The sequence below is a fragment of the Pyxicephalus adspersus genome, chromosome 2 (genome assembly GCF_032062135.1).
Source record: "Pyxicephalus adspersus chromosome 2, UCB_Pads_2.0, whole genome shotgun sequence".
In the NCBI taxonomy this organism is placed as follows: Eukaryota; Metazoa; Chordata; class Amphibia; order Anura; family Pyxicephalidae; genus Pyxicephalus; species Pyxicephalus adspersus.
This window is the reverse complement of record NC_092859.1, coordinates 139,266,731-139,292,077: the sequence shown is the minus strand read 5'-3', so window position 1 is coordinate 139,292,077 and position 25,347 is coordinate 139,266,731. Positions and strand designations below refer to the sequence as shown.

The 25,347-nt window shown below is 38.2% G+C and overlaps 1 protein-coding gene across 1 annotated transcript in view; it reads right to left on the bottom strand.

The window, feature by feature from the left end:
* The window catches only part of PCSK6 (proprotein convertase subtilisin/kexin type 6), a gene marked incomplete in the record, with an annotated part of 114,398 nt that overhangs the window by 27,385 nt on the left and 61,666 nt on the right, over window positions 1-25,347 (bottom strand). The window contains 5 exon segments of the mRNA XM_072402647.1: window positions 1,557-1,674; window positions 3,817-3,920; window positions 7,832-7,932; window positions 16,992-17,204; window positions 20,295-20,467. Of these exon segments, the coding sequence (XP_072258748.1) occupies window positions 1,557-1,674; window positions 3,817-3,920; window positions 7,832-7,932; window positions 16,992-17,204; window positions 20,295-20,467 (709 nt within the window).

Sequence of the window (25,347 nt, the reverse complement as noted above, 5' to 3'; positions counted from 1 at the left end):
CAACCCTTGCATGACTTATTAACATTTTTTACTCAAGCTACATAACTATTTAACACATAATTCCAATTAGCCATGTAATGAACACCTGTTGGTGAAAAGCAACCTGAACAAATTACCATCCTATAGGAAGTAAGGAGCCTACAGGAATGACTCATCTCAATCTATGATTGTGTATATCTATTACTTTTATGTAATGCTACAGTACTTAATTTGGTGTAACAAGTACAAGGTACTATGGTCTATGTATAAGCAGGATAGAACAGCTAAAATATTGGACAGAAACTCTTTAAGCACTTTCAGCCTAAAGAAAGAATTGCTGCATATTCACAATATGCAGTACTCTGCTTGTAAATAAAGCTAATATTATTACAGTTGGCCTTAAATTTGGTTTACAAAGCATCAATACACTGAAACAACATTAGGCAGCAGGGAGGTGATGACTAGGGATTCCAAGCAGTGAACAGTGAAAAGCTGGAATATCAAGCCCAAGCACCAGAAAAACATTGTGTTAACCCATCAGAGTCAAATATGTTTGAACTATTTCCAGTATATACACATTTTGCAATGTATATAATGGACTACTACGAGGGATTTAAAATTGAATCTACAAAATCATCCAGATTAAAAAAGTAAATTATTCAGTAATCCCCAGGCATTTCACAACACAACCTCTTCTACCATTCTCCTCTAAAAAGAATGTTTCTAGCTGCGTGTTTTCAGTTTTATAGCCTTTCAATAAATGATTGGCCAACAGACCTGGGAATTTATATCTTCTATACTGGAAAAGAGGCAGAAGCTATGTGACAATACAGATTAGCATTCTGTGCATTTATAGCCAATATCTAAATACATTCGACCAACTCTTCCAAAATTATCCCCATCAAAGAGCATCAACTATAAGGTCAGCATAGAACCTTATCAATATATGGGAATGATGGTGTCTGTAGAAAACCCAGCAAATTCAAATTTTCCCAACTCACCAGAGGCAGGATTTATTCAAGTTTTATTCACTTGCTTCCGGACACAAGTTTGCGCACACACAACCCATCATATCATACTATTAGGATAACCAAGTCCTACCCAAACTGCTCTGCATGCTTAATACCAGCATTAAACAAATATATATATATGTATATATATATATATTCACAGTAATATTAGAATGTCAGGAGTATAGGTAGATAGCAATAGTTTTATACAGTTTATGGAGATGAACAACAACCTGGGGTTATAGAAATGAAATGCATTGTACCCTTATTAAAATATAAATGCCACCTATTAGGACCATAAAGCACAAAGCAATTTAAAAGTTTGTTTAAGAAAAGTGCACATCATCTGTTTATAGTCATATTTGTTTTCCAACAAAATTATTTTGTCTACCCTTGTTTCCGGTGTAGAGTATCAGGAAAGTGAGAAGATGTTCTAAGTAAGTCACAGACAGAACTAAAAGACGGTCACAAAACTAAATGAATTCCCAGTTTATTAAAACCAAAATACTTTTTTTCTAAAAATTCACTATCCTAAATTATGCTGTAAACTATAACATCAGAGGTTACCTTGGCCTTCGGTCTGAGGCTCCTATGCAGACATGTTGAGATGGCACAGTTTTCCACTTCTTCGCTTCTACTACCATAGCTTCGGCATCCACCAATCCAAAGCCATAAAGATGGCTGACTGAAAAGAATAAAAGTCTGACAAATCTGGTCTTTTTACTACACCAATGCAAATATCACCAATAGTGTTTATAAATGCACACGCCCCTCTTTTGAATCCCCATGCTATCCGGCTGGCTAGTGTGAGGCCACCCATCACATTTGATGAACAGGAGGCAAAAGAGACAGGAGGGGGTGGAAAGGAAACTGAACACTGGCTGAGGCCATGGCAGAATGAAAAACCTGGGTTTTAGGGTTAATTTTACACTCTAAAAACAAAACAAGTATATAAGCCAGCATGTAAAGGGGTCTGCTTTTAGCACCATGGGCCACCATTGTTGATTTAGCTTAATAATACCAGTCCGTTAAAGGTTCTTCTAGGAGTAGGGTGATGGGGCAAGATGGAAAAACTGTGAAAAACACACACCCTGAACAGTTTGTGTGTACAGTAAAGTATTTTATTTTCATCAATTGGTTTCTGAATGATCCTTTTTGTTTTAACTCTGAATCATTCTGGTTTTCTCTTATGTTCCTTTGATTGCTGCTATGCTAGGTTAACTGACCTGAAATAAGTAGCTTATGAGTCTTGACATTCTGACTTTTTTGATCTGCATTCTTGATCTTGTGAATCAGTGATTTAAACTATTGAAAGCAGTGGCCCAGCCTTATCTCTAAGTAGCATTTAGAAAAGTAAAAAAAGTGACAAAGTATGTATGCCAGGTAACCAGCATTTTAGGAGCAATGAAAACTTCCAAGTATCTCATTTAAAATTGTTTAACCCTCTAAGTATCCAGCTAACAATATCTACAGATACGTGGAAATGTGGTTTAAAGTTCGTGTGTTGAAGAATTCCAGGGTATTGCTTTTCCAGAATAGAACTTGCACATAAAAGTTGGCTTTGCTGAGGTTACTGCGATTTCTTTGTACATTCAATAATTACAGCTCCACAGCACAGCTGCCTCTCTTGCGCCCATGGCTCAGGATAGTTGAAGGTTTTGGTCCATGCAGACAGTCATTTGCATGCCCCCTTCCTCTCTTCTTCGCCAACCACATAACATCAATCACAGAACTATATTTTTTGCATTATATTCACAAAATACATGGTGTTTTGCAATTGGTTAGAGACAGGATGGGTCCATAGCTCTGACATAACAGGAACTTAAGCTGCGTACACACTTCCAATTTTTATCGTTGGAAATGAACGACGAACGACTGATTGGCCAAAAATCGTTCGTAAAAAAAGTAACCAACGACGCAGACGAACGAGGATAGTTGTTGGAAATGAACGACCGGACCAGCGGATCGGATTGGACGACGATCGTTGACCATCTATCGTGTGTACGGTCGTTCAGTGATCGTCCATGGTCTGAGCATGCGCGGTGAACGAACGTTCGCTCACTTCCTGTGGTGCACGTCACTTCCTGTATCGTTCAAACGATCGCATCTATCGTGTGTACAATATCTTTGAACGATCTTGTCGTTATCTATAGGTACAGGATCGGTGCCATACCATCGTTCGCAGATATCGTGCAGGATCGTTTGTTGTTCATTTACCAACGATAAAAATTGGAAGTGTGTACGTAGCTTTACACAAAAACAAGAACTTACAAGGAAACAATGGCCTGGAGATTACAAGGACAAGTAGGAGGCACCCCTTTGAATCCTCCCCCATTGAAAACAGACATGACTATTGTCGGCAGTCATTTAGTGGTCCGTTTGTAGACAGCTGTATACAAATATTAATCTTGGACAATGGAAATCTTGCCTCTGTACAGAAGTGTACACCATTTAAAAGATAAAGAAGCAAAAGTAACAATTCAGCAACAGATTATGGGCAGACACCTGTTACAGCCCAGGAATGTGCAACGTTCTTGGATTTAGGTAACTAAAGCTGAATGAGCTCTGTCTGACCCCCTCAGCGGCCACACATTGAGCCCTTTGGAAACACAGATGTTTTATCAGCTGAAGCTTGTGTAACATGAACACAGATTCTCAGTTGTGAATTATGCTAAAATGTGGCCTGTATTTCACTCATTTGGGTCAAAGCAGTTCAATGAAAACCATGCTGAAATAATGTGAGAAAGAAAGCCAAGTGATCTATGGGTAGAGCTTATAATGAAATTCACAAAATGTACTATACTACTAATCATCTGGCTTCTCTGACCTTTGCGCCCAGCTCCATTTGTTCTCCAGTCGGGGGCCCGGAGGTGGACCGATCGTGACGTCTTCACCAGGAGATGCTGGACGTCTCTCCAGTTCAGCATTGGGCTGCACAAGAAAAAAAGCCAAATAATATCCTGGAATGGGAGTTACTAATTACTGCAATTGAATCCTTTCCAGAAAAGAAGTTATTGCATAACAGTGTAATCACACGAAATGCTAAAAGCCACATTTTTCATAGCTTAATTACCCCACAGCCTACAATGCTGCTACAGCAGGTCCAACACAGTTATAAGCATTTTTTCAGCTAATCTCCTACTGGCCACAAACGTCATCTTTTTTTTTATTGTACAAATACAAGTTAGGAGTAAGGAGGAAACCTGCCAGTTACCAAATTGCAGCAAATAAAAGTTATTCCCTTGGACTAAACCAACGTTTCCCGACCTTTTATACCCCAGATGAAACCCTGAATGTCAGGTCCCACAGAACCCCTCATAAAACTGATCTTTTAGGAGCTTGCAGGCAGAAAAGCTCTATTATGGTGATAACCAGGAAAAAATGCCATTTACGTTGCTATTTAAAATACCACCATTCCAGATTGCTAAAAGATCGCTGGTGTCAACCTACTGGCTCTGCCAAACTGCATTGAACCCACAACTATGCAGAGAACCATGCACACAGAGTTCAAGGAGCCCCCAAAAACCACTGGAGGAACCCTGGGGTTCTAGATAATTTATTTTGGAAAACCAGGCAATCATAAAATTCTGTATTTTCTAGCTGGGTCATCCAATCTTGGCTCCTATTGGATCCGGACCCAGGGAAGCCAAGATCATCAGATGATCCAGCAAGAATGCATTAAGATTGCTCCATAATAAAGAGATATCACACTAAGTAAGATATATAAAGTGACTGCTTATAAGTGTTCATTGCTTAAAATATATGCAGCAAAATAATAAAGACTAATAAAGACTAATAAAGACTAAATAATAAAGACTATAAAGAATATATTGTATCTGGAGCAGTTTTTTGGGATTTGGAATCCAGTGTGGACCAAGTGTTTATAGTTTTCATAAAGTGTTATCACACACAAAGATAAAGTGGCTGCTCAAAGCAACAATCTGTCAACCTTAAAATTGCTGGGCTCTTTTGTGTAACAACTGCAGACCGAAAGGGGTGGGGGGGTGGGGGGTAGTGGTGTTATTGCATACTGGGTTTAACGTAAGGTGCCCTTGTGCTCAGCCTTGTAAGTTTACAACCAAAAAAACTGATCTCCTTCCTAACCAGTATAGTTTATGCAGCACCAAGTACATTTGCTGAAGTTTTGGTTCTTTTACATTGCACCTGGCCACCAAATCGCTTGCTGTAAGCCAGTTTATACTACAGGGAGCACTCCCATTGGTTGGTGCTTGTCTAAGCGAGTCCACCACCAGCCAATAAAAGCACTTCTCTGGTTAAACTGAATTTAAACTATTATTTTATTTATATGTTTCTACAAGAAACACTGTATATTCAGGACTATTTTGTAATTAAGTCAAATCTTTACAGCAAAGCTAGTTTCTTACAGCTTAGAGGGCTGGCAACCTACCAAGATTCTGCTCTCCAAGGAAAAAAAAAGTAAAGCTGTGGTGGCAACTTTCAAATAAACCATTTTTTTACAATGTTTACAGATACAAAGGTAAATAAGGACTTATGTAGCCACTAGAGTCCCCAAGACTTTCATTCCTAAATTCCCCCAGGTCTCACAGCATTTTTTCCTATTGGCAATGTCTTGGTTGCACAATATACATTTTTTCTTTTGTAGCCTACTCTGTTTCATACAGCTTTTTTTTTTATTTTTACATTGAGATTGGATTTGGTGGCAAATTTGGCAAAAAATGTTTTAGATATATTTTCCTAATTTTGGCAAAAAAACATGTATTTCCACAAAATGCAATCAGTGTCTGCTGATTAAAAACAATATATTGGTGTACTTTTATGTAACAGCTAAATAAGGCTCAAACTTAACAAATTAGTTTTGTTTAAAAGAGTTTGATTCCCCTACACTGTGACACATTCAGGAGGAAAAGAAACTGTCTGCTTAAACTGCTGGTGTAACATTAACACAAAATTAATGAGTAGAAAGATTGATGAAGCAAAACATTAGAACAATGGCAAATTGGCTTTTTTGATTGCTAAAACTGTAAATTACATTGCATTCACTTAAGCATTTGATGTAACCCATTTTACACTGGGACTTGATCCAGGCCCACTAAGAGAAAACAAAGACCAGATCCAGACCTCTGTGGTAGCTCTGCAGCAGCAGCTTATTTCTAAAAGTGATCTGCTACAGGGAGAGGCTGGATTGAGCTACACATCAGCTCTACCTGAGCCCTCATATAACTTATACCATCAGACTCCTTCTAGTGTAAACACAAAAAAAGCATTGATACTGATCTCCAACAGGTATTCTAATGGATAACTATAGAAAAGGTTGTGCTTAGCATTTGAGTCAATCACTGACAGCAGGTCCATTACCAACAGCTGTAACAGATGTGGTCTCTGTGCAGCACCTAGAACTTTCAAGCTTTCTTTTTCATTAAATTATAAGGATATTTTTTTTTTACATGAAATAGATAACTATTGAAAACCTGTCCTCATATGTTGTATTCTATCTCCACCTTATTTGAATCATTTTCCATCTCCCTTTAAAAGGCACCTCATAAAGTTGGTGGTTTAACATTTTAGGGAGTAAAACTGCTGTACCTGGGTCTATAAATGCCTGGTTGGTATAATGAACTTTCATCTGCTTTCTGACCCAAAATGAGGATGCAGCTTAGATGTTCAGCTAATTTCTTTTACCTACATGCTAGTTTCAGGTGTGTGACTAAATCCATGTTCAGGCAATTAGATTTCTTTAGAACAGAATAAAAAATTTCACCTCAAATTATCAGTATGGGCCCCTTATTAACTGGTAATCTTTGTTGAAGAATGTGGAGTTGACATTAAAAATTAATGGTGTTGTGATGCACTTGCATGTGGATGGTACACTACGGTGATACAATGCAATTTACAAAGAGACTAAAGCGAAATTTACAGGACACTCAGTAAGTGTAGCTTATTCCTATGGGAATCCATCACAGACTAGTAAAGAATGACCAGTGTTTAAATGTGTATATTCCTGTATTAATAAGGGTGCCCCCCAATGGATGAATAAGCTCCATTCTTTCTTTCACATTTCACAAGTCTTTTTTGGGGGATGCATGCTGCCATTTATCCAATCATGCGAGTGCATTAGTACTAAAAATGTTTTATAAATTGATTTGTAATCAGTCTTTATTTTATGAATTTTGTATCACTATTTTGATACAATAAAAATATATTTTTTGGGATGATCAAAAGTTGAATTGATGAACCTTGGTCTGATGAAGCAGTAAATCTGCAAAACGACACACAGCTATATTTATGTGGTTCTGTGGCACAGCAAAAAGTTATGACATACTTTCTATGTGTCATAATCAACTACAACTTTTATTACCCGGTCACGTGATTATTTTGTTTGTGTTTAGAAGAAATTTAGTCCAATTTTGCTCTGAATAATCTGTATCAGTTCACTGTTTTATTGAGAAAACATGTTGTCCTGGATAATTAATATAGTTGTATATGCTTCCTCCTAGTGTGTGTTACTTCCCCCACCTCCTAGACTGTAAGCTCTTCGGGGCAGGTTCCTCGCCTCCTCCTTGGCACTGTCTGTATCTGTATGTTATTTGCAACCCCTATTTAAAGTACAGTGCTGCATAATATGTTGACGCTTTTAGATGAACAGTTTCTATTCTTACAGTGTATCCCTAAACTACAAAGTTTTTGTTTTTTTAATTTGTTATATTTCAAATGTGTAGTAGTTCTCTCCTGGAGACATTATCTATATATGATGCTCCGAGCATGACAAAGTCCCCCAGATCTTGCATTGTGATGGATGTTGTGTCAACCTATAATCCTCATCAGGTGCATAACCCCCCAAATGCTGAAAACTGCCAACTTACTTTGCTTCTAGTGCCAAAGCAATAATACCAGCAACCATGGGAGCAGAAACCGAAGTCCCAGTGTGATCATCCGTACATCTTTGTCTGAGGTCTGTTGTTACCTACCAATTAGAAAATGTTCCAATTAATCAATGCACTGCAAGAGAAAAACCATCATATGTAATATTGACTTTACGTACCAATTTGTTATAAATGCTGTTCTCAAAAGCTACAGTTAAATGTAATAAGTTCCAAAAGCTGAACACAGAAGGCTCAAGAAATACAGAATTACCAAAGAAACCCACATTGTTTATTACGTGTGCCTATTTTTAAAATAACTTAGGCTGCTGGTCACAATTAATATTGACAATGCAAATATTGCATAAAGTTTAGCATCAAGTCTGGGTTTCCTTGACTTTAAGGTTTAAAGTTGATGGCTAATACGATTTTCAGGTGTGACAGGTATATACCATCTATAACAACTCTCCCAGTACCTGGTCTATTTTTACTCCCAGTGGCAGTTTATGGAGTGGAGATACCAATTCCCTACCTATTATTCAGCTGCTGAATTGGTATTCCAAGAATGAGTATGCAATCCAGGGGCTCAGCCTATTTCCACACTTTAAAGCAGTGATCTCTGAAAAATCCTAGCTGCTTGGTATAATGAACCACTGACTTCAATACTTTAGGTCACTGACCCAGAACAAAAGCAAATAAGGAAATTCAGGATCAAGTCATCAATTCTCATCTGCATAACTGTTCTGGGTAAGAGACTCAATGTACTGAAAGGAACAGGGTCAGAATGACAGCTAGGAGAACTAGCACTTGCATATACTCAATGGAATCAATTAAAAAAATAGCCATAGTTTCAGCACTTTACTACATATCCCAAGAAGCCTTGCTAGGTACAGCAGTGTGAGGATCATCATAGATAATTTAAATCCCTCAGACCCATTATGGCCCATGTGTGATTAATATAAGGTAATGTCTGCACCTGTCTGTGTAGCAACGCAGACCGGGCCCCGCACAGTCACATTGTATGCATCTTTTATAAACTAAGTGGCATCTCTAAGCATTTCTTCGAGTCTGAAAGCGCCTAGACCATGAAACACGAACTTCAGAGAGATACATATAGCCCATTTCAAAGGGGTTTACAAAATGCTGCTCTTGTTTCATTAAAGATTTATAAGGTTGTTCAGGTTATTTTGGAACTCATGCTGAGGTTTTCCTCCCAGGGTGCCTTATAAAATAAACTGGATCATGTTGCATATTAAGTATGCAATTACAGTCCAAGTTTGACAGTAAAATCTTTCAACTATTTGCTATTCTGCCTTTCTGTAAAACTATTAAACTCATGAATTGGAATAGAGAAGAAGGAAAAAAAAGGCATTAAATGGCTGAGTGCTTTCTACTCCTTAATACCTCTGTTATATATGTAGCACAGTTAGAGGGGAGACACTTCGATAATTTATCAAGTCATAAATACATCCCGCGCAGAAGTAAGGTCTGAACCTGAAATACCAGGTACATTAATTATCACCAGCTCTCTGCATCCTTCCAGCCAATTAGTGAAGCAGTGCGCCAAGAGAAGCCGTCCTTTAATATTTAAATGCAAATATCTGGAACAGTCGTGAAAATGCTTTCAAATGAATGAGTGGGTAATTCGATGTCAGTCCTGTGCCAGGCACAGCGAGGGATAGAAATGCAAACTTTTCCCAAGTCGTTAATTGAGTGGTAATAGAAAAAAAAAATAAAACAAGAGGAAATTTTTCTTGCCTTTTTTTAATGTCACCACTAGTTATCATGCAGCTAGTGCCTCATCACTGCAGTCCGCTGAAAGAATTATTTCTAATACAATTCTTCAAATGAGAATAACATTATGCTGTGACCTGGCTTTAATTGGAGGAAGGGTTTCCAAGTACAGCAGCCTTAAAGCAGCAGAAATCCCAGGTTATTTTAGACATGATGAGTAATATTGGATCAAATCATACTAAATAACTCTTCTACCAGCATCTGCAAAAGCTCACCCAACAATTCAATAAAAATGCAGATAGAAACCATTTATGTATACATACATAATGTGTGTATATATATATATATATATATATATATATAGACACACAGGTAATTCCCGGGTTACATACGAGATAGGAGCTGTAGGTTAGTTCTTTAGTTGAATTTGTATGTAAATATAAATATACACACACAGGTAATCCCCCGCGTTACATATGAGATAGGGACTGTAGACTTGTTCTTAAATTGAATTTGTATGTAAGTCGGAACAGGTACATTATTTTATTAAATGCAGTTAGGACAGATGTTTGTCTCAACAAAATATTACGCAGCAGTTATTGTAAAAATTCCTCAATGTAAGTTAATCACAAAGAAAGCAAAAAAAAAAAAAAAAAATTATGGAGCTTAGACATTCATTAACTACTGGAGCAAGCTGTGCTTTGATATGCAAAAAGAAACAATTGTAGAGTTTGTCTTGGCCATTAAAGAGTTACAAGAGCTTGCAGAACAGCAAAAGATTTCTTCTGAAAGCCATTTGAACCGCCCCCACCCACCAAGCCTCGGTCCAGACAGGAAGAAGCAGGGAAGCCCTGTTCGTATCTAGAGTCGTCCGTATGTCAGACGTCTTTAAATCGTGGACTACCTATATTTGTGTTACAAATTTTTGGCAACCTCCCAGCCGCCTTTTAATGTAAACACACAGCAAGATTTTCCTAAAGGGTTTGAAACCAGCTAAGAATTTAGAGTCTTTGTTGTGATCTTTGAGGATTTTTGCAAATAAACTACTTTAAGCACAAGCAGATAGAGAGGGTAGTGATAGCTGGGTATCAAAGTCAGCCTAAGTAAAATCTACCTGGAGAAGGTCAACAACCAAAAGAGCCAACTCTCAAAAAAAAATCTATCCCTAGGAGTCACCAGAGATATTGAAGGACATGGCAAACTCAATGTACAAGGTCTAATAGATGCAATACCCAATAAGAGTGAAAAGCTGACAAGGACAGAGCCCAAACATCTCTAATGGCAAACTGCAACTATATCCACCCATCAAAGGAAAGAACAACCTGATCACACAACTTAATCTATCCATCGTCTTGCAACCTTTGAAATCATTCAATTCAAGACTAGGACTGGCTTGCCTTCAGTGAAACTTCATGGAGGAAGGGTACTACCAAATCTTTAGGTTTCTGCTAAAAGTCTAATCTCCCTGACTAATGGATCAAAAACTACACTCTGGTAATAACTAGATCTTTTAGCGGAGGAAGACACAATTTATTCGCTGTGGTCCCTAGAGCATCAGAGACCCATTGTCTAGCAGTCCTTATTCCAACTGATCCCCTAATATGAGGTTAGATAGCTAGTCCTCAGTAGGGTTGCTATAGGAGTGTAGTAAGGCTAACTAACATAGGATAAAATACTGGGTGCAAGCACGTGATTTCAAAGTAGAGACAGTGGTCCTGATTTAATAAAGCTCTCCGAGGCTGAAGAGGATACACTTTCATCAGTGAAGCTGGGGAACCCAGCAAACCTGGAAAGGATTTCTTCAAAGTTGCTAGCAAATGTTTTGAATCCTGGACCAGTTCCATTCCAGGTTTGCTGGATCATCCAGCTACTGATGAAAGTGTCTCCTCTCCAGCCTTGGAGAGCTTTAACCTCCCTGGTGGTATTCCTGAGTGCCTTGGACAGCTTTAACCTCCCTGGCGGTATTCCCAAGTTCAGGGTGGATTTTCTATGCAAAAGCGGTAACCCCAAGCCACACTCGGAGTAGAATTTCCAGGGAGGGTATAACTCCAACCTTGTTCCCAGTTTCAGCGATGTGTGAACGTTGGGGACGCGAGGGTAGGGGAAGCAGGGGCTGGCCATGCAGGCAGGTAAGCGGGACTGGGCGGGAAAGCGGGAAATTTAAAATTAAAAGCATTTTTTAAATGTACCGCTTTTGCATTTAAAAATCCTCCTTAATCATACTGCCAGGAGGGTTAATAAATCAGGTCCAATGGTGGATCTTCATGAGTTCAATAAGTTTAAGGACAGGGCACGCTGCATCAATACCAATAGAGATGGTCTTTTAAAAGTACAGAGTGGTAGCAAGAGACTGCAACCCCTATTACACTTATTAAGCAAAAATAGAGCACAGACACTACTGTTGGGAGCTTAGCCGCTACAACCTAGACTTTTCTGCCTGTAGCAGAGGGTAGTTCCTTTCTTGGTGCCATATGATGAAAAATGTATGCAGCGTGCATGTAATACTCCACCTATTGGTGTGGAGGAAGCAATGACAAGTAGTAAACCCATTAGGCAGGCCATTAGGATAACATGTTTTTTTTTTTTACAGAAAACTGTTTGAAGATCTTTACAATGACTTACAATTACATAGACATGTAAAGCTTATGAGATGGGGTGTATCGCTTTATATATGGGTTACATGAAATTTAAGCTCATCAGAGCAGACTTCAGTGTACGAAAATACAAGGGGCATACAACTTGCTAAAGATAACCAGCTTTCTGTCCAGCAATGCCAATATTGATCCTTGCAGACCCGTTTGAACATCAACACTCACTCTCTACATATGTAACCAATACAAATTAGAATGCTCACTGCTTCATAACAGGTATCCAATGCTAAAATCTCATTTCAAGCTCTGGAGCAGCACTTCAGAATAGAGGTAAAACTTATTAAACCTTTAAATCTAGTGTACACATTTAGTAAAATATTTAGAGATGATATTTTAAACTGGTAACAATTAACTTTCTAAAATGCCATCTGTCAGATGGGGACATTCTTCCCTCACATCATTACCAGAATGTCAGAGAAGTCTGATTACCGGGGTCATCCATGGAGAGAGCACAGCTGCCTCCTGTACTCTGCCCTCCCTGTCAGAATGATCTCCACACAACTGAAATATACTGTATTCTGCATGTAGATGTGACAGGTTTTGGACTTATGACCTACAATATACAGCTGCTGCCAATAGGTATCATTTACACATGAGTAGTTTTCATCAACATGAATTATGCAGCAAAAAAACACATTTTTACCTATTACATATTATCCCGGGGTGTTTATGCTTCTCCATACATTTACAATACTGGTCAATTTACACACATTTATAGAGTTTACACCAAATCAATTTTGTTATAAGTAACATACATCTCCTAAAAAACTTACCAAAAATTTTTTGGTAAGAATTTTTGTGCCAACAATTAATTTAGAAATACACAAAATGTCTGGGGAGATCTGTGTTATTGCAGCCAGTGGGAATACTCTTATTTCTTTGTTGTCTTCTATTTTGCTAAACATTGACAAATTTAAGGCTATGTTTACACTTGTGATGAGGTTGCAGTGTGATTACCGCTTTTTCACTCCAGGTACCACTGCCTCTCGGGAGACTCTACATAGTAGCCCATATGAAAACGAATAGGTACCACTCACTGCTGCCAAATGTGCAGAGGCTGGTTCTTTAATTCCCAGCACTGCAAAAGCTGTCAATGTACCAGCCATGGGAAGCCTTGCCAAATCTTGCAATTTAGAACTAGGTGTGAACTTGCCCTAACATCAAAACAGCAGTAGAACTTCTAAAACAGCGGTCGCCAACTGGTGGTCCACTCTGGCTAGTGCACTCTCTCTAGCAGGGTCAGAAGAATGACCCTGCTGGGGGGGTGTACTGGCCAGAGCCGCGGACCATGTCTGCCATACTGATCACAGGCTGAGGGCGCTTTGTGTCTCTGGACACAACCTGCCCACTGAGTGGGCATCGTGACGTCACTCTTTCTTCCCTTTTGAATGACACACTGCTCCCCACACATGCGTGGTCCGGAGCTCGTAAATGTAGTGGTTCGTAGGTTCGGAAAAAAGGTTGGCGACCACTGTTCTAAAGAACTTATTACAACAATAAACACTTTGATTCACACTTACAATGAGGTTGCAGTGCGTTCACCACTTCCTCATGCCAGAAAATCACTGGTTCTGGAGAGATGCTACATGTAACTCCTCCCTGTGGCAACCCCACTGGAAATAATAGGAGTGGCAATATGTGGTACCAGTACCGCTCACTGTCACCAGCTGTCCAATGTGCGGACTTTGGTTCTTTAGAAACTAGTTTTGCCATGAGAGTGACCAAGCAGCTAGCAATGTGCCAGCTGCCAGGAGCTGCACGGGATCGCTTAATCCCAAAACAAGCCTGGACCTGCCCTTATGATGTCCAATTTTACACAGGGAAGGTAAGCCTAATGCCTTGGAAATGCATGAAAATATATAAGAAACCTGTATAAAAAAATTAACACATGTAGGTAGGTAAAAATTAATTGTACACTTGCCACAAGAAGAGATGTATTAGATTTTCATTTTTAGACATAGAAACCAGTCTACTGGCATCTTTTCCTAAAGCTTCTCATAATAAATTTAAATTTATTTCTAGCATTTGAGGCTGCGGACGGATTGCTTTGAATTGCAGATCCACCACTGAGTGTCCCTGTTGACAGAGAAACTGGATGACACAAACATTTCACAAATAAACTGACAGGCAGACTGGTATGGAAACAGAACTGGTCAGCCATTATATTCGAATTGGGTGAACATTAACAAGTGTACATTTAACCATCGATTGTAAAGGATACGGGTAAAATTGTTACCCTTTCAAGACTGGAAATACCTGATAAAATGTTTCTATTTCCCTTGGGAACATAAAACGGAGTAAAGAACACTTGGAAGTTCTTATCCTAACAGAAGGAGTGACAGGAGGGCCACGTCTGGAAAAATTTATGAAACCTAATGGCAAAGTAAGCACTGATGAGGCCTCTAGCATTGAAACCTGGCGCATGCAGGTTTGGGAATTTTTTTTTCCTGTAAGCCCCCTAAGACAGATGGTCAACACAATTATGTATAAAAATGGAGGTTATTGCAGATACATTTGCCAGTCTCCTTCTCATTTGATTTTCCTGTTGTAGGTATAATTATATATATATATATATATATATATATATATATATATATATACCCAAGCTACCAGATTTTTAAACAGCACAGCTGAAATTCAAGTTTGGCTGCAGACGGGGACCTGGTGGAGGAGCTGCCGCGCAAGGCCAACCTGGTGGAGGACCTTGGTACTAATAAAACCTGGTATTGGAGTTTTTGGTCTGGAAAACCTGGTATTACAACTCCTAAACTCTGAAAATAAACGAGTTCCTCTGTTTACAAAAGTGCTATAAGGGTAAGACCCTCCAAAATTACGAGAAGTGCCCTTTAAAATTAGGCATTTGATTCATCAGACATTTAAAAACAAACTGATAATACCCATTGCTGCCAAGCAAAAAATTTAGATAGAAACTAGAGAACTTGGAAGAAGGTTATGAAAGCAAAAAACTGTTACAGAGGCAAAACATTGCTCAGCAGTGAAACCAAAGCCAATGTGAAAGTTATAAGGAAGCAGACTAAAGAAATTCCTGGGGTGACCACAGTAATTACCCAGCAGTTTCCGTTCAAAGATTTTATGAGAGTATACATACACAATTTATTTTGCTCTACTTTACAATCAAGAAGCAGAGCCATCATTACACTGAATCCAAGTGTTTGGCAAAAAGTAAGCATAATACAATAATCTATATATGCAGAAGAAACATATTCCAATGACTTGTTGACTTTTGGAAGATCTTAATACAGTGGAAAAACTAATGTCCTAGGTATACACTGGTCTCATCATGTTTCATTTACTCCCGTATCCAGAAACAACTCGTGACAATTAGGTGCCAGCATTAAGGCAAATGTAACTTACTCTTGTAAGAGTAAAAAATATTTAAAATATAGCTATAGACAGATCATACAAAACACTGAAAGCACGGTTTCCAAAACCGTGACCTGCAAGGCATGGACATAAGACGTCTAAAGATCTCCTGTGGTATTTGGCACCAAGATGTTTACAGCATATTTAGGTCATACTGTCAGCCTCCTATTGTTCCCACAGTGCATACTGCTACTATCTCGTCCCCAGGTAAATACAGAACACACACCGAGTCATCTATATGATGGTAAAGCTATTCTGTGGGATCACAGCACCAAGGCTAGCCCCAGAATCCCTTACGCACATCAGTGAGCCTTGGGTACCCCATTTACCCTGCCACAATTTTACTAGTTGTCCTGCCATCCATTGAATTTTATAGGAAGTGACCACCACATACAGGTAATACCCCACAAGGCCTTCCATTTTGGATATGCCTTGATCCAGTCATTTAGCCATCACAATCTGGCCAATGTCAAAGTTTCCAGTTTTCAGTTCATTCCATTTGTCCTACTTCCAACACATCACCTTCAAAAACAAACTGTTCCCTTGCTGTCCAATATATCCCACCCTTTGATAGGAGCTGCTGCAGAGAAAATGACTATCTGTTCATAGTATGCTCCCGTTTGTAAAGTGTTTGATACTTACCTACATTATTGATCTTTTTCCTGACTATTGTTGGTTAGGTTGTCCTCTTTGCAACATGCAGTCATAGTTTGGGACCAAGAATCTTTTTTGGCTATACACCCACCTGTTCGGCAAGTTTAGTCTCAAGATTCGGTTTGTCTTTTTATTCCTGGAAACAAGGTTTTAAAGGGTCATTTTACTTACCGTTGTGCAAAGTAGTCCTATACCTATACTGTACAATGCAAGATGTATTCTGATAATCTCCCTTTTCTGTTGATTAGAAAGATTTACCTATTTAATATTTGTGATATTCCCCCTGAAGAAGCAGGTGTGTCCTGCAAAACGCATTGGGAATTGATACATATTACTTGCTAGCATCAACAAATCTGGAAATCTTGTTCTTTGTCTTCCGGATTTTGTGTCTATTTTAACTGTGCTGATTGTAACAAAAATGTTTTGATTGTAATATATATTCTTAATAAACGTTTTAATGTTTAATTATCTCATAACATATCATTGTGCCACAAAACTCCCTACTTTTTGGTAGTTCACCCCTTTTGGGTGTACAAACATAGAATCTCTAGTTTTAGCATTTTGTTCAATCTAGTTTAAATATTATTGAGATTATGTCAGGAAATTATTATTTAATATCTTTTATACATCACATCACATGGGCAGCCAGGTAGGTACTGTGCATCTGCAGCCACAAACATGAATAGCAGCCACAGTCACTGGGTAGCACACATTGGAAATGACAGGAACAAGGTACTTACTATCTTCCTTTCATAGAAGGCTCCACTGCTGTATGTTGTAACAAGGGTAGAGGCACATTCTTCCAAGTACCAAGGCTTATAACCATTCTCTGTGGTGCTGCTTATAGAGATGGTGTAGATGCTGTTGGTATATCCATCACAGGAGCAATAATCGCCTTCTCTACCACCGTTACCTGACGCCCAGACAAAAATTGAGCCAAGCCCTTTACGACCCTAAAAAAAAAAAAATGGCATAAAGCTTTTAAAACTATTTATTGGACTATATAAAGCAGAACAAAGATATGTCTGCTAAGATTAATGGCTTTGCGTGAAATGTGTACCATGATGGAGCTTTTGCAGTAAATTATTCAATTAGAAGCACAAAAAACACAATAAGCTTTCTTTGGACTTCACTAAAAAATTACTCAATTTTATGAAATAACTCTACTCATCCTTATTTAGTAGGTTTGTGAACTGAACCCAATGTCTAACCGTAACATTTAACAAATGTTAAAATGTACATAGGACAAAGAACATATGGAATATTCTCCTATACAGGAGTAGCAGTTCTATAAAAGCTGAATTGTTTTCTCAATTTAATGTTGCTCACATACTTTATAATTGCAAACAAAAAAGCAGCGGATAATTCAGTAATTGTTTCATTAAAAAACACAAACAAGTTTTACAATATGCTATTCTTAAGTATTCTGGAGCGGGTAACTGTATAAATGGTGTAATAATATTGGGAGCAGCCTGGGGCAGATAGGTTGCTTATATGCATATAAAGCTGAATGGTTTTGCAGAGCTTGGGATTTAATTATAGGTAAAAAAATCTCAGGCAATCAATCAACCGTACTCTCTTAACCTACTTTCTAAACCAACTCCTTCCAGTGTTTTACACTTTAAGTTGTAGTGATACATCTGAAATGTTATAAATAAAGCACAGTAATGTTACCAAGCATAAATTTAAAAAACTGAGACACCATTCTGACCTGTGTGGGAGGTGTGCAATATCTGGCATCAGTAGATTATTATCCAGTATTTATATAGTGCCGACTTATTGCACAACGCTTTGCAAAGTCCATAGTCATGTAATAGAATGATTATAATAAACAGATATGAAAATCTTCAAGCTGCTGTGCTTTCTGGCTTTAGGCCACATATTTTACGTTGATGAAATTGACACCACAAAAACAAATTCCATACAAACAGGAACCACAAAGAAATAGATCCTTGAAACATGGCTGTACACATTAAGAGTAACCTTGGGATACATGTTGTTAAAATTGAGCTGCTCATGGAACAAAATCAAAAAAATGTTTAGCTTTTCTTTTACATTCACAGGCTATTTTGTGGCCATTCTTTTGCTTAATGGGTGCTCGAGGAATGGAATCAACAATCTTTTCTTCATAAAAGAATCATGTGGAGATTTAGGAATTCCAGAAGCATTAAATGACCTAGTGGTCATCAATAGTGGTGGGAAGATGTTTTGTCAATTTGGACAGAAGAATATTAATACCGCTCTGATACGAGTGGTGAGCTGTTCTTGTGAGTTTAATTCAGACAATGTATTACCAAAGATGTGGAAAAGGAATACACGTAATAAAAACATCAGGGATGCACCCAGCTATTCCAAATATAATTTTAAAATCAACTTTAATTGTGGTGTTGGGCACATAGCAAAGTTAGAGGATTTTGTGAGCTGTACTCTTAAGTGGGAGAATACACAATTTTAATTTACATTTCTTGTATAAAAGAGGAACCTTGATCCAGGCAGCATAATATACGGAGGTGTTTTACTATGAAATGATTGGTAATAATTGTGTATTTGTCAAGAAATGTTTGTTTTACTTTATCCATGTTCCACACCATTATCCATGATCTCCCCAGCAGAATCATTAGCAAGGGATGCACATGTGGAAACATCGAGGCCCAGTGGCTCCAAGCCAGGACAATCCAGCCACAGCTGCGACAACGTTCTCTGCTGAGAAACAAACTTAAGGGAATATTCAGATGACTTCTCTAGTACTTGGGCTTGTAGCCAGCACAGGCACCTCCCCTTCGTGCCTTATCACATTTATATAGCATGTGTCGAATGTGTCAGCTGTACTCACGCCCTTACCACAAGGACCCATGTAATGTAAAATCTTGTTTCATTACATCATAGCACAACAGAGGCAGAAAGTAATCTGGGATTTTTACCGCACGCAAATATAAATATATTTTTGTTTTGCATCAAAACCCGGCCAATGTGTAACACGAAGCTGACAAATGTTGACAGTTCCTGATTTTTAGGCCAAGTATTTAAAACCTATTTTATAATCAATTCACAATGGAGAACACAGAGTGTAATGCTTAAGCCTCGTGTCACATAATTGTAGGCTGTACAAATCCTTTACTCATTTCCACTGAAAAGAGACATTAGAAAAATTGGAATTGGTCTACATTTTACTTAATGGCAGCAATAAAAATTCACAGAACAGGTAGGCCGTATTCCTGGTGTTTAAATAGAAATGCTACACAGTTGGGTGTGCACACCTTATGGTTTAAAGTTTGTGGACATGAGCCCTACTTTTGAGTTGGCAACACCTTTGTGGCTGGGACTTTTAGAGCAACATTCTTCGGTACATAAGAATACTCGGTGCTTATTGGTTGGATTTATTCCCAGAGCATTTTTTTTCATGGAGATTACTTCTGGTACATGGCATAAACTAAAGATGAGCATACCAAGTTTCCCAGCTGTTGTTTCCAATGTCCTCATCCCCACCAGTTTACTTGCGCAGAAGAGGTTGGAAAACTAATTTAGAAAATGCATTCTTACTGTGCAAATTACTTTCTCCAAAGTCCACTATGCATATTCATATTCTGTGGTATCCATAATATCATAAAAGAGATATGCTCAAAAATGTTTTGTTTATTTAAGACTGTATATAGAATTCATATGCATAGGTGTAAGGAATTTACAACACAAGTAAAAGCCTACAAAACTTATTTTTGTTCTTTGGTTTGGACACAATTTTGAAAAACGTGTTAAAAAATTTACTGGAAAAAGGTACTATTGGCTTGTTTCAATCTTTCTTTCAAAAGACATTCAAATTTTTTTTAAAAAGCTCTACATTTTTCAAATCATTTTACTTGTGTTACAATTATCATCATGCATAGATTACCTTATCATTAACCCCCACTTGTTCCTCTAAAATTGTAGGTGGCCACAGCTGTTGCAAACTGTACATTGAGCCCCTGCAACTTTTTTAGTGGAAGGTTAAAATATCAAATTATCTTTATACTTGAAAGTACACCAAAATGATAAAAAAAATCTATCACCTTCTTAATGCCTTCTTCAAAGGCTTTTTTGGCCAGTGGTCCAGGCCCATCTACAGTCTTGCCATCATCATCCGGGCCCCAGCTTGCACTGTAAATGTCAATGTAGTCCGGTCGGATGCCAAGGGACTTCGCTTCAACAACATCTGTTACATCCCCATCAAGCATGCGAATTCCTAAAAAGGATCAAAAATATACAAATAGTAGTTAAGTTACAAAAGAGATAACAATATCATACTATAATCAAGGGGCAATAAATAGGTAGCCAACACTGCTAAAACAAAGATCAAGTGAAGTGTCAGCAAGAATGAGCAAAGCCCATATGGTTACATTTTCAATGATGAGAGATCGCTTTCAGTACTATGCTGGAGCTAAAGCTCAAAAGTAACAACTTGTGAAATTTAAGTAGCAGACTTTCCCGACCACATAACCGCAATGTTTTTAGCTATAAGAGCCAAGTATCTGTTAAATTTATACTCAAAGCAGATATTTGCAGTGTTGTATCACATATATCTCCCTGCATACAAATAACAAGACCTTCCAATTTAATTATGAAGGCAGACAATTAAGCAGTTCTCTACTCATTTAGTCATTCAATGTGCTATTGCTTGGTCACTGGAGAAACCTCTCCGTGCTACTTCAATCTTCTAACCCACAAAACCACTCTGTTTTCTTGCGCATACCAACAGATTTTATAGCCTCGCTGCTGTGTCTAAATGTCATGTATACAAACTATGCATGCATTTCCATTAAATGAGTGCTGTTTACAAGGCAGGGCTGTTGTACAGGGAAAAACAAGATGAATACAGAACTTTGTAAAACAGAAGATAACTAGTTTAAGGAGTAATTCTAGGCAAAACATTATAAAAACGCAATATTGTAAGATAAATACATAAGAGATGACCCTATACAACTTCATGTGACCTCAAGCAGACTGTTTAAGGGATTGATTTATTGTCATATTTGGGGGATGTTGGAAGCCAACATACACAAGTGGATATGCCTCTTCCTACGTACATTAATAGTCTGAAAATTTATGGGATAAGGTCACTGATATCTAAGCCTACTACACTAAAATAATACATCTCCTTAAAGCTACGTACACACGTCCAATGGTTCTCGCCACATAATCGGCTCAGGGCCAATATTGGACAAGAATCTGGCGTGTGTACAGCCTTAGTCGTTGTTAAGGATGGTGAAAGACAATAATTGCACGTGTGTATGCAGCTTAAGACCTGCAGAATTGATCAACTATCTAGTGCTTAGGAAACCTCTTGTCCTGCACAGTTTAATGCCCCATGTACCCAAAGAAAAAAAAACATACACACACAATTAATTCTATTTAGGTACTATTTAAGTATCTTGTGTGCTGGGGGTTAAAACTGGCCAGGCAGCCTGTTGACAGTGGACTTGTTCCCTACATTGTCTTGATATTTTGCTTGCTATGGGCCGGTTTTGTGCTGCCTCACTGCTACTTTGGGCAACTCGATACACACGTTTGCAGTATTTCCCCACCCTAGTACTTTGGCAGTAAAGTCACTACCACAAAATACTAACGTTATGGCTATGGAGAAGAATAAGACTTTCTAGAATAGCCTTTCTTGACTTTAACATGGAAGAGCCCTTAAAATAACTTTCAGGTCACAGCTCACAGTACATTAGTGTGGTGGTCAGTGGAAAAATGCTTCTTACTTTGCTGGCCATTAGGAATGTCACCCTTTTTCTAGAATTCTCAAGAGCTCAGGCAAAGCTTTTACTGGGTATTTCTCGGTGACCGATGGAAGGAGGAGTGGTTCAGTTACACCTAAACACTAATCAACAAATTACCCCTTCTTTGCCTGTGAAACACTGCACACACCTCCCAGGTATTCAGGTTTGCTATATATCACCTGCATACTTTCCTACGTGAAAGACCTACTCTATGCAAATGACATTTCCATTTTTAAAAACTATGAATTTATCATGTTTACTGTACAAGTAAATTTTGATTTATTCTGTGCCCAGTTCTGGTATGTACTTTAATGACAGCATGCTGAACATGTTCAGTGATGGCTATAAGAAATACATTTATATAGTGAAAAACATTTGATATAGTCACATGCTACTCAGCACTAGATGTCAGTGCTTTGACCACTAACTAGTACAAACAATTAAGCTATGAAAGGATGTGTTCATAAAAGCGGATCTGGTACAGATTATCTGTATTTTATAGGGTTATGACTATAGACATATGCAATATCAGTTACAACCCAAAAAAAAAAAAAAAACATGTTCTACCATATGGTAAACAGCTCTTCATGTGGTTTGCCTCTGGGGGCCAATTTGAAGCATATATTCATCAAAAACAATAAAAACAAAGAAACAATGTGTTTTAGAGTGTTAAAAATCAATTAAAAGAAAGTAATGCACTCAATCCTTTTTGGAGGGCTCATCTAAACACGAGAGATCAATTAGTCTAATCATTGTTTGTGAGGCACCTCATGGCTGTATGTATATTTTAGGACACACTGTGCTCTGACTCAAGGATCCCTTGTGATTATACGAGCTTCTCAAAAGGCTTTCAACCACTTTCTGTTGTCACTTTGGTATATTTATGCCCTTGAGATTTCACTATTGCAATCTTACACAACGGACCACAGCTCATGAAGCTGATGAAAGATTGTCATGTACTTTAATACAACGTTCAATCATGGGAAGTCATCAGATATTACCTATTGACTAAATTGCTCAATTATTCTGTGCCAAACTCCCACACTCACCCATCAGTCACTTTAAAGGCTTACACTGGTAATTGCAGACTAGCCATTCTGACTTGACAAATATGATAATACTTGAAGGTGAACATCACGTAGGGCAGAACTACTTGTGGGGGTTCCAAGTTCACAGACCACCACAACAATAAGCAGATCCCTCAGCTGTAAACTCTTAGCTGTGTATAGCTTTTGTAAAATATAAAAATGATTTTGTATAGTCAGAGACATCTTTCTTCTATAGCAAACTGAAATTACCTATTAAAACAAATAAATAAACAAAAACAAATAAATAACAAACAAAAACGAAATTAGGCTTTCATTGCCACCAGAGGGGTCTCCAGATCAGGTGTGTTGGGTATGCAGAACTTGGGATATGTCTGATGCAATGTATATCTTTAGTAACTATGTTAAAGATGATGGAACCTAGGTGCCAAAACAAGATAATTCAATGTGATTTCAATTCAAATTGCTTTTCTAAGATTTTGTATATGATTGTGTTCATCTGTAAATACATTTATAGTGTACATAAATAAAGGCTATACAAGTGTACAACGCTGTACCATATAAGAGAAAATAATTCTTCACAAATGGCTTTACACTGACATTAAATACTCTTCCTGAATGATTCATCTTCTCTTTTATTATTCCAAGGTAAAAACCAGACTTGTAAAAAGCCAAAGAGGAAAAAAAAAATTCCTGTTCTACACGTTGAAAAGTTTCCCTTACCATGTTCATTTTTCAGTTTAATCAGTGGCCCACCTTAAGAACCTACATTATTATTATTATTATTATTATTATTAATAAACAGGATTTATATAGCGCCAACATATTACGCAGCGCTGTACATTAAATAGGGATTGCAAATGACAGACTAATACAGACAGTGATACAGGAGGAGAGGACCCTGCCCCGAAGAGCTTACAATCTAGTACATGTCATCCAAAAAGCCTGATAACACAAAGCCATCTACTACTTGAGAGTTTAAAATCATAGAATTTCCAGTGTTACCATTCCGAAGGCTTAAATACAACATGGGGCTCTGCTGTGTTGCTATTCTAAGAGAAAAAAGAATGCTGAACACAGGGCCAGATTTTTTACAACGTCTCTACGTGGAACGAGAACCTGGAACTGCTGGCCAATCAGCTCTACAGTAAAAATGAAAGTGATTATACCAAGATCTCACACAGTGCAGAGATCTGTGAAGGGTAACTTTAGTATTGAAAGTATCACTCCTCTTTTACACTCCTTTTTTCTGCCTTCCTCTCCTCTTCCATTTCCCCTCCTTTATCTCCACTCTTCCTTCCCCCTCATTCACTGTCTTGCTCACTCCACTCCCTTTCTCTTTCCCCCTCTCCATCTCTCCAGCTGCCCTCTTTTTCCCCCATTTCTCTTTACTCTTTTCCTCTCTTACCCTTTCTTTCCTCTTTATTTTCCTCTCTCTTCTCCACTCCCCTTTCCCTCCTCCTCCCTCTCACCCCCCCCTCCTCTTCTTACTCCCCTACCCCTTCTCCTCCCTCACACATCCTTTTTCTTCTTTTCTTTCCTCCCTCCCTCTTACCCCCTTTCCACTCTCCTCTTTTCCTTTTTTCTGCCCTCCCTCTGCCCATTCTGTGAAAAAAGGGGCAGTACAAACCTAGCTGGTCTAGGGGAGTATAAAGTGTTAAGTACAGCCCTGACTATAGATAGGAAGTGTGTGCAAGTACTAATCTTTCTGCCAAGGTTCAGCACAGCTCTGAGTTAGAGCTAGAACTCACCAGCAAGGAGAGCAAGTTTGCCAATTGGAGAGCTATAGGACCGACTCAGCAAGAAGATGTCTAACTTCAGTAGTAAGTTTCACACAGAGCAAGGGACATCCTTTGCCATATATTCTGGCATTGGACAAACCTTTTTAACTAAGAACCTACTAAGAGCTAAGAAACTACAGTGAAAACCTTTGTTTTATTCCATCTGGAAATATTTACCATATTTAAATTTAAGGTTCAGTTGGGGTTTTAGTATGGATTTTTCCTCTTCCAAGCAGATATGCAAAACATGGCTCTGTTGGAGTAACACCCTTTAAGATGATTGTGATTTGCAACGTCTGTTTCAAGCATCAAAATCTGCTACAATTAAAGTAGATAAAAGCAGAACAGTATGAATCTAGTTTAAATAATTTCTAAATAATTCAAGAGACAGATCAAAAAGGGCAATGTAGTATGGTAAGCTGCGGAAATCTTAGTATTACACTTTAAATCTCCAGCACCTCCATTTCCCAGCCAATATGTTGATCAGCACAGTTGCATTGAATTGGGTTTACATGTTGC